A 12590-nucleotide genomic window follows, 5' to 3' on the forward strand; every position below is an offset into this window, starting at 1 on the left:
GCGCCACGGCTACACGAGCTACTAGCTGCTGCGTTCACGGTGCGTTGGTCATTTCAAAGCGTCCGAGTTTTGCCTTGTTTCTGCTTAAAACTGACTTTAGAATGATTTAAGAGGTTTTACTTTATCATCTGATGGTTAATATTCACATTAATCCATTTGATCGCAGCTGCTGAGCTCCGAGATGAAACATGCACAGTGAGGCGGGACGGACCAATTTTTAGGGCCGGACTGTTCGGTCTGTGACACCGGTCTCTATGTGATCAAAACAGGAGCTGTGTCCAAATTCTGGGCATCAGATTGGGCCTGGTCACCAACCCTGTCTGTGATGTTCAGGGACAGGATGTCGAGGCCCAGTCAGGGACCGGGAGTGTCCAGTGACTTCTGCTTTTTGCAGATGATGTGATTCTGTTGGCTTTAGGCAATGAGCTCTGATGTCACTGAGCAGGCTTGAGGCCGAGTGTGAAGCGACTGAGATGAGAATCAGCACCTCCAAGTCTGAGACCGTGGTCCTCTCTCGGAAAACAGTATTTTGTCCCCTCTGTGTCAGGAGGGAGTTACTGTCCCTAGTGGAGGAGTTTAAGTATCTCAGGGTCTTTTTCACAAGTGGGGGGACATCAGAGCGTGAGATCGATGGACGGATTGGTGTGAAGTCTGGTGTTTTATGGTCGGACCATCATGGTGAAGGAGGAGATGAGGCAGAAGAACAGACTCAATTTACACTCCTGTCCTCAGCTACGGTCATGAACGTTGGATAACAACTGAAGAAATCCGATGGAGGACCCAAGCAGCAGAAATGAGATTCCTCTGTCAGGTATCTGGGTTTACACTGCTGGACAGGTTAAGGAGCTCAACTATTGAGTATGGACTCGAGTAGAGCCGCTACTACTTCACATTGAAAGGAGCCAGTTGAGGTGGTTTGGGCACCTGGTGATGATGCCCCCTGGTGGTCTTCCAGTCAAGTCCAACTGGGAAGAATCCACAGGGAACGACACAGGACACACTGGAGATGATATTTCCCAGCTGGCTTGGGAGCGCCTTGAGATCCCCCATGAAGAGTTACAGTACTTGGCTGAGGATAGGGAAGTGCAGGATGAGCTGCTTGGTCTGCTGCCACCGCAACCCGGATAAGCAGCAGAAAATGAATGAATAAAGTAAATCCATCAGAACAGCAGCGGCTGAGAACTGAATCTATGTAAATTTAGATTTTCAGATTAGTTTTGTTTGGTTATAAAACAACATTTGAAAACTGATGTCATTCTCGAGCTAATTAGTTAGCACGTCTCAGATCGTTAACGTTGGCCGTATTGACGTAATAAAGAACACTGCATCGTCGTTATGGTGTGCAGCGCTCCAGCGTGCGCACAAGACACAACTACCTCCTATTACCGGTTTGTTTGTACGCGCACATACGTACACTGAGGGGAAAAAAAAAACTGTGTTACGACGGATAACAAACAGAAATAAACGTGAATATTTATTTTTGTCCTTGAATACCTGTTACTCTACTGCGTTCACTGACCACTGTGCACAAGGCATTCACAGAACACAAGGTCCAATGGTCTTCACCTGTTCAGCGCTGCGACTGATTCTTTGTCTGTTATAAGGTTGGAATTAATGTTTGTTATTGTATCAAATCACGAGTCATTATGTATTTTGACATTTTTTGCAGCAGCTATATTTTGTCTGTTTACCGTCTGGATCCCAACAGGTGAAAACTGAATCTCCTCCTGGTCGTTTCCACACAGGAAGTGTTAAAATCACATTACTTATTTTGGGTTTAGTTCAGTTTTTGTTGGTTTTAATAACTGATTGTTTCCACTGTTGCACATTGCTGATGTCATAAAACAGACACTGCATTCAAAATTACATGGGCAAAAACACAAAGGACAGGTACTTGACAGAAGCTTTGTCCCCGACCACGCCTCGTTTTTAGAACACGCCCACCAGCACGTGGCTTTAAAAAGAACTTTATTTTACTGTGCAGGTTAAAAGTCAACAAAATCCATGTCACTGGTAACGTGACCTTTGACCTGATAAACATTAAGGACATGAAAAATCACAAGCACCTGTTTTAAATTTTATTCTTCAGGAAAATAAACATTTTCTCTTAATTACAAAAAAGTTTTAATTGATGAAAACATTCAACAGTAAAAACACAGTGGGGCCAAAGTTCAATGTGACCACAACAATAAAATCAGAAATTTAAGAAAAAAAAAAAGCTGAAACAAAAACTGTGAAACAGACAGTAAAAGGTCAAAGGTCAACTTTTTTTTCTTTTTTTTTTTGGTATTTCTGGTCCTTTGTTCTGGTATTGTGATTTCACTGCGACGAATGTGATCCGATCACGTCACTGCTATGTTTGGACTCGAATCCAAAACCATATTGTGATCTGCTGACAGCGCCACCAACAGGTCATGACTTTTATTCATCGAAAATCTAAACGAGTTTGTAAAAAAAGTTCAATCAAAAAAATCACTTTTACAGGCAACTGGAAAAAACACTGAAGTTCAGTTCAATTCATTCATTAAAAACATCCACAAAAACTTAACTAGTGGAAGGGGCCTAAGGAGGTGAATATTTTACTCTGGTTTTGATCTCAACACACAGAAGGGAAGGAGCTTCTTCTGATGCACAAGAAGAAGCCATGCCCACAGGAAGGGTCACTTTCCAAAGTAATTCAGTGTTTTTCTTCATGTCTATGACCCACTTAATTTCAGAGGTCATGCTGCCCCCTGCTGGCCAAGCACAAAAATCAACACAAGTTGAGAAGGAAGAGGAGAAAAATGGGGCGTGCTGACTGATGTCACTGCACAGCTCAGTGAAATCAGGAGACACCTACATTATAATAGCTTTCTGTTGTGGCTGTTTTTTGTTTTCCCCAACTTGTAAAATTTAACCATTTTTTAAAATGTATTAATTTATAAAGGTGGTGGACTGGGTCCCTGCATGAATTTCTTTTTAACACTCTCTCTGCGACTCAGCCAGTGCATTTCAATTTCAGCTGGAGGTTGAACATGCAGCCTCGCAGTCACTGTTTTTTTTTTTATTATTATTTTATTTGAGTTCTCGTGTTTGTGAAACATTGTGTGATGCCCCAAAAAGTGAAAATTAAAAAGCGAAACACTCATTGTGAATCTAAGCAAAACACAAGAAAGAGTGGACTTCTTCCAGAGACTGTGGCCTGGATGGAGCTGTGTGAGGGCACAGCTGAGCCGCTCACAGCGGGCAGAGAGAGGCAGCAGCCGGCCGCCGCGCGTACAGCTGTTTTAAACTGTTTTTTAAACACACTGCTTTCCTTTAAATGCACAGTAAGCTATTTCAGATGATCAGCGTGGCCCGTGTTTTTCCTAAAAGGCTTTATTTCACTCTGTCACGTTGGAAAGCTGTACCTTTTGTGCTAATTTGATTAGCGCTTGCTGCAGTCTTCTTCTGTTTGTTTTTCTGGGGACATTACAGCGCCACACAGAGGCCTGGCATATGTACTACAACATTAAACGAAGCTTCGAGGCACAGAATTTACCTCGAACATTTTGTGTAATCGAATTACTCGACTAATCATTTCAGTCCTACTACTCCGCAGTTCTACACGCCAGGGTGAAAAATCCTTTAATCAGTACAAACCTGGACTGATAGATCGTGGCAAATTAAATAAGTTCATTAACTCCTGCTCACGGACCGATCACCAGCAGGAGGACATTTCCAGTCCAGGTTAACGCCTAATCAAACAGGTGCACGTGAATGTGACTGCATGATCCACACAGCCCACATCGTCTGTGCCTGCTTACACTAGGTGATTGAACTGACGGGCGTGTGCATGAGTGTGAGGTGAAATGATCTCTACTAGGGGCGCGTGTGCGTGGTGAAACTCAGCCCATAGCACCTATGTGTGCTTAAAACAGCTGGTTGAACTGGCTGAATGAGCCATTGCGTGTGCATGAGCCGAACTACAGCAGGGGTGCATTTATACACTTCAGTAATCTGATAATCAGAACACAGATACATTCTTTCAATTCACAAACTGGATTTCTTTTGAAATCCAGAGAACAGAAGCAGCAGATCCTGAAAAAAGAACAGTGAGACAGCGCGGTGTTCTTTTTTCAGGACCAGAGACAGACCTCTGTCTCACGCTCTCTCACGGTGAAACAACAAGCGTGATGTTTAAGTATGTGAGTTTAAATGGCAATATTTTCTTTTTTTTGGGGGGGGGGGGGTGCACAACAGACTCTGAACTTTGTGATCTGATGTTACGAGCTGTGATGAGACAGCAGTGTGTCACACTGTACATCGGAAAACGTGAGTGCCGTGTGCCTTCATGAACCATTTTGATAATGGAGCGCACTTCCACAGAGGCAGAAAATAGCAGTGATGGCTACATACGTGGCAGTAACGCAACTGTAAGCAGGACTAGGAACACAAATACACGCTATCACACACCACCCTACACAGGGACTATGCCAAATGTGCACAATTTTCCAGTGTACTCCATACGCATCACAATGCAACTGTATGTAAGCCTGGTGCAAAAAGGGCTTTAACCAGGAGTGACTTTAGTTTCATGTTGGTACCATGAGTGAAATGTTTTGTGGTTTTAATGTCTTCAGCCGCTGTCTCTGTCAAATTAAATCCACCTGCTTATAGCAGCTGTGCATGCAACTTCAATCAGGGACAAACAGAGCACAGCTGAAGTTTGCTGTTTGGTGTGTTTATGTATTTTGTGTCAAGGATGAACGGCACCAAAACGGAACACTGACAGGACTAATAGTTTTGGAGAAGCTACGATATTAGCTAATGTTGCTAATTACATTTTGGACTCTCACGGCCTTCCAGCAGGGGGCAGTAGATCATCTTTATGTTAAAAGCGTGAGTGTAAGTACATGATATAGTTGTAAATATGTTAAAAATACATGGATGACACAAGAAAGTGAAACACTTATTTCCATTGTGGATCATTTAAAAATTAAATGACAAAATAGAATTGCTAATTATAATGATCATAATAATGTCTATAGTGTGTATATGATAACAACAACCTAACAATTTCTAAATGTATTAAAACAGTAAATTAACATTAAAAAATTACATAATTAACAGGAAATAAAAGGGTTGAGTTCTTCTAAAAAATTTTTGAGGTCTGAGGTTTTAAAAACATTCTGGACTCACACGTTGTTCCAACTCGTGTCCGCTACATATTTTATACACACGACCCAAACCAGACACGCTAGTTATTGTTTTTGAAGCCGGGGGGGGGGCACAGTTGGGGTCAGAGTTCCCACGCTGAGTTTTTCTTACACGATCTTTAATGTCATTCCCAGTTCCATTTGTTCGATGAATGACGGACAGATTTACCAAAAACAAAAAAAGAAAAAAAAAAAAAAACCCAAATAAACAAAAAACAAAACAAACAAAAAAAAAAACAACAAAAAAAAACAAACCTGAATTCATTTGTGTAAAATAAATAAATAAATAATAAAAAAAAAAATTAGAAATCCTGGTGTTTGATTGGTCCGCAGCAGGAACCATGTGTTCCTGCACTTCTGTGGGAACTGGAACCCTGGGGTGGGGGCGGGGTTTCAGCCAAACAGAAATAAAATGAGCAGAGACCAACACGCTTCAGCTTTTAAATACGACAACAAAAGGGCGGGGCTAATGCTGCATTCAGTTTATCAAGATGCAGTACTGGCCTCGACCACAGGAGGCAGTAGAACCAAAGAGTGGTAGTTTTAAACATGTGGCCTGAGGACCCATAGCATGTTAGCCCCGCCACGTGACAATGGAATTTTGGGAAATATTTCGCTGGGTAAGTTCAATTAGTTACATCTGCTCTGTGACTGGCTGAACGTGTTGGCGCTCATCCTTCGCTAAAAACAAAACAAAACAAAAAAAAAACAGCAGGGTGGGAGGTGACGTGGGCAGGGCTACTTGCCTGATTGGTCACAGCCGTTACTGACCTGAAATTCAGCGGAGGGAAAATAAGAAACCGCCGTCCAACAAAACACTTAAATTTGATAATAAATCAACTTTAAAGCACCAAAAGTTACATCAGATTAGTGATTTATCAAGTTATTAAAAGAAAAAAGGACCAAAAAAAAATGTACTCTTTCACTTCAATTTCTTAAATGTTTTTTATTCACTATTTATTAGGTGAGCAAAAAATAAAATAAATAAAAGCCATAAAAACGGCTAAAACAAAAAGTATTTTTGATACTCTGAAATGTGTCAAATATACAAAAAAAAAAAACCTGTCACACTGAACAAAACATCAAAGTAACAAAACAAAGTAAAACTAAATCTTTGATCAGCTATAAGAACAAATTAGTTTGTTTGTGAGAGTGAGTCAAAAACAAACAATGAAACCTGCTTCGTAGCGGCGCTCGTTAAGCCGTTAGTAGTTTCAGACACACCTGAGCGTCGATGATCTTCTGCTTGGCTTCGATAACCGCCTGCATCTCTGCGTGGTCCCTCTTAAGCTCCGCCTCCACCGCCATCAGCCTGGACGCACAAACATCAAACAGCAGCGAACTTTAGTTTAACGCCTTTTAAAAGAAACACGAAACGTCGATCAGAAAGTCAGAATGAAGCAATCAGAAGAAAACTTTCAGGATTCAACAAACAAATTCCACAAATTGACATAAAAAAAAGTTGTGAAAAATAAGAATCTTTGGTTTCAAAAATTTGATTATTAGCAAAACAAAACCAGATGTTAGTGCTGAAAAGAAAAAAGGAATCATGTTCGAATCCAGAATGTTAACTTTAGCAAGTGGGTTCAGAAAAAAAAAAGATACTTTAGAAAACATCAGTTTACAAAAAAAGTTCATTTACAGAAAATCAATTATTTAGACGAGCAAATTGTTAGTTTAAAAAACAAATCGTTAAAAAACAAATTGTTTGTAGTTTTTAGGTCAAACTGCCACAGTAACGGTTTGAAAACCGTAAATTAATGCACCTGCTGTGACCTGAACACAAGTGCGTCTCAAGGGTCCGGTATTCTGGAGGTGTGACCTCAGAGGGGCGGAGCTTGTCCCTACCTGCAGATGATGCTGTTCATCTGGCCGTCCTTCTCCTCCTGTTGGCGGCGCAGACGCTCCTCGCTGTCCTCCAGACGGCTTTTATATTCCACCAGCAGCTTCTGCATCTGCTGCTCCTGAGCCAGCAGCCGCCGCTCGTACTCCTCCAGGCGCCGGCCCGAGGCTCGCAGACGCTCCTTCAGCCGTGAAATCTCCACCTCGTACTGATGGGAGGAGTCACAGCCATGTCAATCACAACATTAAAACAGCTTTGTGTAATTCCACTGGACGCCACCAGGTGTCACTATCAGTCCAGGTGTGTCTTTACCTTCTCAGGGTTCCTGCCCTCCTCTCGACTCCTCTCTCCTCCTTCCTCTTCCTCCTCCTCATACTGACCGTTGTTGAGCACCCAGGCAGCCGTTCTCTCCACCGGCGACATCGCCGACGCCTCCACCGGCGACTGCACCTGCAGGGAGACCATGAACCAATCAGTGCCGCGCAAACGGGCTTCTCCAGGACAAACTCAACATCTGAGGAAAATAAGCTGAAGAAAGACTCCACCCCTTTATTTGGCTCCAGCCCCATACTTTTAGATTTTCAAACGCGGTGTTCTGTGGAGTTGAGCTCCCCTTCATATCCAGCTTTAAAGTGTAGGTGACACCAAAAAATGTGCACAAATAATCACTCAAAATGATGAAATGTGGATATTTAAAAAAAATCCTGAAGAATAAAAGTTGATGATAAGTGCGCAGGTGAAGGATAAACTCCAGCTGTCGGAAGCCTGCGCTCTATTTCAGCCCTCAGCCGCAGCCATAATGTTGCTACGTCATCGATGTTTGCTGATTCAAACCCAAATCCACTGTAAACACAGTGGAGGTCGAGCTGTTTCTTCTAGTGTTTTTTTGTTTTTTTTTTTGTTTTTCAAGTCCAGTCTGAAGGTGTTTCTGAAGTAGCCGCAGACACACAGACTGCTGGTTTGAACCTTATTTAGACCACAGTGACAGAGAAGAAACCTTGGAGGAAAACCTTCAGTGATGATATTGGCAGAGTTCGGAACACAGAATGGTGATTAGACAATAAATAAATAAGGTGATTTCAGCATGTGGGTGGAGGTGATACTTTTTTGCCAGCTCTTTGGTCATAATCAACTAATAAAAATAAATAAATAAAAATATAGGTTTACTATCTGTGACATCAGAAAAAAGTGATGGTGTGGATTTTTTTTTTCTGAGATTTGGGTACATTCAATTCTGAAAAATGACACGAGGGACTGAAAATATCAGCTATTTTTGAAATAAATATTTTCATTCTTGAATACAGTTACTGTATTCAAGTAGCGTAACACTTTATTATTACATATTAAAAACGTTCACACAAGGAGTAAATAATATACTCTTACCTGCCCGTTTCAGTGAGATCATCTTTAGTCTGATGGAAATGTCTAAAAATAATTTAATCTGTTGTCCTGGCTGAAGAAAAGTCCACCATGGGTTGAGTCTCTGCTGTACTGATCCGTGACCAGCACGGTCCGCTACAGGTGTAATCTGTTGTTTTGTGTCTGTGGCTGACGGTTCGAGTCTCTCCTGTTTGCGCTGCAAATTAAAAGACTGTGGAGAAGTCTCAGAAACTGTTCATGCGCGCCCGTCAGTAAAAATGCTCCACCTGCCATCAAAAGGATTCTGTCGGCGAGAATTAACCATTCTGACACGTATACAAAGCGTGCATCACTGACCCGAAACCACTCGGTGGAAACAGGGCTGTCAGTAGCCTGTAAAAATCCACAGATTAATGGGACTATTAAGATAATGGTTCTGGCGCTGATGACACTTCCTGGTTTTTAGTGGTGCGCAGTTCAAAATCTGAATATTTCTGTGCACCAGAAAAGGATAAATTTCAAAGTGTTGTTTAATTTTAGTCTTAAATACTAAAAAAAAAAAAACATTACATATCGTGTCATCTGCACTTTAAAGACAGTGTGTACATGCAAGTCTTATTTAAATCAAAAAGACACATGACTGTATTTTTATGTAAAGATAAAACTTACGTTTTCTTCGGTGGGGAAGCTCCACGGTGCTCCTCCCCTGACACCATCTCAAATTAATCTTTTTATAGGTTTTTCTTCTTTTTTTTTTTCTTTTTTTTTTGCAGATTGACCCCAAAATGTGACAATGTTTTATTCTGAGGTCTGAACACGTTTAGTGACAACTGGTTTGATATTTTCTGTAAACTCAACAACCTCCCTAAAATAGTCAGTAATGTTTATTGACTGTTTTCGCGTTTGACTGCAGTACCTGCTGTGACTGCTTGGTGGCGCTCCTCGGGGTCTGGGCCATGTTCTCTGTGGAGCACGTGGTGTGTTGACGGTTAACGGCAAGCCCTGTGGTGGGTGTCGGCTCCGTGTTAGCACTGCTGCTGCTCCGGAGTGAAGCGCTGTGTGGGGCGGAGCGTGGGGTCCTGGCTCCGCCCTCTCCTCGGCTCTGCTGTTCCACTTTGACGATATGGGCGGTGCCGGCCGTTGTGCTCTGACGTGGAATTGCCACCGCCGTTGCCACTCCAGGTGGGAGGTCCTGTAAGGCGTGGTGCCGCGGCATCGAACAGTCCTCGCTGTGCATGCTCCGCCTACTGCCAAAATCATCCAGGCTGCTGTTGGATGGCACACGACCTTTGACCCCTACCTGGCTCCCAAAGTCATCAGAGTTGCTGCGGCTGTTCCGCGAGCTCTCGGTGCTCAGATTCTCAGAGCTGGAATCCTGCCGCCCTGAGTGGGAGGACTGTGTGAGGCTGTGGGCGGGATTACTGAGGTGGTAGACGGGGTTCTGGAAGGACAGTGGCTGCAGGCTGCGCTGCTGGCTGACAGACACGTGCAGCGGCCGGCGGACCTGCGGCGCACTCTGCGGCTGATTGTCTCTGGGCGGGGCTTTTAGCTGAGGGGTGAGCGGGTTGGAGTGGGCATAGTTCTGGGATGGGGTGTGTCCAATAGATGACTGGGATCCCATGCTGCTGAGTCGGGGCGGGGCTTCGTGGTGGGGCAGTGGCACTGGGGGGTCGTGGAGGCTCTGAGCTTCCTGCAGATCGACCAGGGACACGCTGCGCCCGTTTGGCATCGGGTTGTCTCGTTCCCGCTCGGAGCAGCTGGTGCTTTGGGTGGAGGTGAGCTGCTGAGCCAGCAGGGGGCGCTGGTTTCGCACATAGCCGTCCACCCCCTCCCTGAGTGGAGACTTCAGGCTGCGCACCTCGCTGTGACTGTAGGGGGCGACAGAGGACAGAGCAACAAACAGTCAACAACAGTGCTTTTATTTATCTTTTGAGTCCGCGTCCAGTAAACGTGGCAGTCGTCTGGATGTGGGCGGAGCTACATGCTGAGCGCCGCACATAGAGTTACATACATGAATGCTAGAGTGAAGACTCGCGCCCGGCCGCGTGGCGGCGAGGAGCCATTACCAAAGAGGGAAAACAGCTGTGTCTGTGTTTTTATTTTTAGTTTCTGTTCTTTTTGTTTTCACATCCGGGTACTTTGTGTCCTTGTTTCCCTCTTTGGTAATGGCGGCCGTGTCCCCATGTTGGCACGGCAGCGTTACGTTAGTGCTATAGGGAGTCACTCTCAGTCACTCTCGCTGTCATATATGTGACTCTGTGGCGCCACAATATCTTGCTGTGAAAAAAAACCCACCTGTAGAAACAACACGCTCGATGTCCTCAGCTCGCTGCTTCATTTACGGCTTCATAAGCTTTTTAGACAAATCACCGTCTTTAGCCATCAGTAGATCAAAAGTCACTCAAATTATTCTTAAAAGCCGCCAAACTGTCCAGAAAGTCCAATCGTCTTCTAACCGGATTCAGTTCCACCTGACGTCTCTGGTGGTTCCACTTCAAACATTTGCATCCGGACTCTCGGGTCTTTAGCGTGTCTGCAGGTCGTCCGTCTCGAGGTTTAACCGCCTCCATGGACGTTATTATTAAATACTAAAGATGTCTCGGCGCTCGTCCAGTCAAACACTGATTCTGTCAAACGAACGTGTGCAGCCTCCACAGTCGGGGTTACCTGTCCACGGGGTCCTCGAAGATTCTCTGCAGACCAGAAGACAGGCTGCCACTGATGTTGTGGGCGGAGCTATGGTCCTGGAAGCGCCGCAGGTGCTGCTGAGGTGTGGGAGTGGCCAGTGAGTGAGAGATGTCTCCCAGAATCCTCGGCAGCGGGCCCAGCTTGGCTACGGTGGCCTGCAGGAAGGAATTTTCACCCTGTGGTCGCCGTGTGCGTTTGTGAAGGTGGATGTTTGGTTTGAATGGAAGGATGCAGTGACGGAGAGCAAGCAAACAAACAAACACAACAAACAAAAACAAACAGCAAGACGAGAGGAGGAGAAAGAAAAAGAAAGAAGAGAGGAACAAAACGTGAGGGAAACACAATGGAACCAAAAATCACACCCATGATGACGTGCTTCCACCAAAACCGAACCAAAGCCAGCGGAGGCATGCAGGTGGGGGGCGGGGTCTGTGTGCAGGTGAAGGGTGTGTGGGAGGAGTCAGCCATGCTGTGAGGTCACACGCTGTTAATGTGCTTAAATGTTTTAATCAAGTGAAGCTCAAGCACAAACATCAAGATCAATGTGATTGATAATCAATGAGGCTATTGACTATTGGATGAGCGTCTGAGGAAACCAGATACCATGACATGCAGCCACCAGCAGGTGGCACCGACAAAGCTGGAAATGCACAGAAGGACCAGTGAGCTTGTTAGCTGTTAAGTGACGACTGTATACGCGCTAATATTTGTTGCCAAGGAGACGTTAGCAATGAAGAGGAGCATGACGGACAGTTTGCCGATTGGCTGTGAGTCAACGAGAGAACAGTGATGTCATCACTGAATGACTTCAGGTTCAAATTAAATCCAAACTTAACTAGAAAATCTGAATAAAAACTTCATTTACGGAAAATGAGCTCATTCAATAAAGTATGAATATATAAATAATCAAAGACTTTGTAATGTCAAAAGACTCCAAAAATTTAGTTTAAATTAAACAAAAATGAATTTATTCAACAGCAGATGAAGTCGTTCCTGAAGACGGCAGCAGGAAACCAAAAAGACTGAATCGTTTTATTCCAATACTAATTAATAACTGTGCATTAGTTTGTCATTTTTACGACGCTCCTGTTGTGAGATTTTCTTCTTCGTTAGACATTTAGTCGCCAACAGAATGAAAAACAAAAACTGCCAAAAACCAGTTGAAGGTTTGTTTCGAGTTTAAATTACGCTGCAAATCAAAACAAACAATTTAATTTATGCTGAATCCACATCATCAAGAACATTATGTGTCTCTGCTCTGAGCCTTATGACAAAACTAGACATTTGTTGGTTCCGATACATCGGTTTGTCACAAGCGGGGTTCACTGGATTATTAATAAAACAGATATTACCGTTTACGAGGTCTGTTAGAAAAGTATCTGACCTTATTTTTTTTTAAACCATATGGATTTGAATCACGTGTGATCACATCAGACATGCTTGAACCCTCGTGGGCATGTGAGAGTTTTTTCACGCCTGTCGGTGACGTCATTCACCTGTGAGCACGCCTTGTGGGAGGAGTG

At 43.8% G+C, this 12590-nt stretch overlaps 1 protein-coding gene across 1 annotated transcript in view; it reads right to left on the reverse strand.

The window, feature by feature from the left end:
* Nucleotides 1-12590, reverse strand: part of rasal2 (RAS protein activator like 2) — a 50438-nt gene that overhangs the window by 1000 nt on the left and 36848 nt on the right. Inside the window, exons 10-14 of the mRNA XM_034182637.1 lie at nt 11047-11222; nt 9296-10247; nt 7333-7470; nt 7026-7228; nt 6402-6489 (exon numbers count right to left, since the gene is read on the reverse strand). Of these exons, the coding sequence (XP_034038528.1) occupies nt 6402-6489; nt 7026-7228; nt 7333-7470; nt 9296-10247; nt 11047-11222 (1557 nt within the window). The remainder of the gene's footprint in view (nt 1-6401; nt 6490-7025; nt 7229-7332; nt 7471-9295; nt 10248-11046; nt 11223-12590) is intronic.

This window comes from Thalassophryne amazonica, chromosome 12, assembly GCF_902500255.1.
Source record: "Thalassophryne amazonica chromosome 12, fThaAma1.1, whole genome shotgun sequence".
NCBI lineage: Eukaryota > Metazoa > Chordata > Actinopteri > Batrachoidiformes > Batrachoididae > Thalassophryne > Thalassophryne amazonica.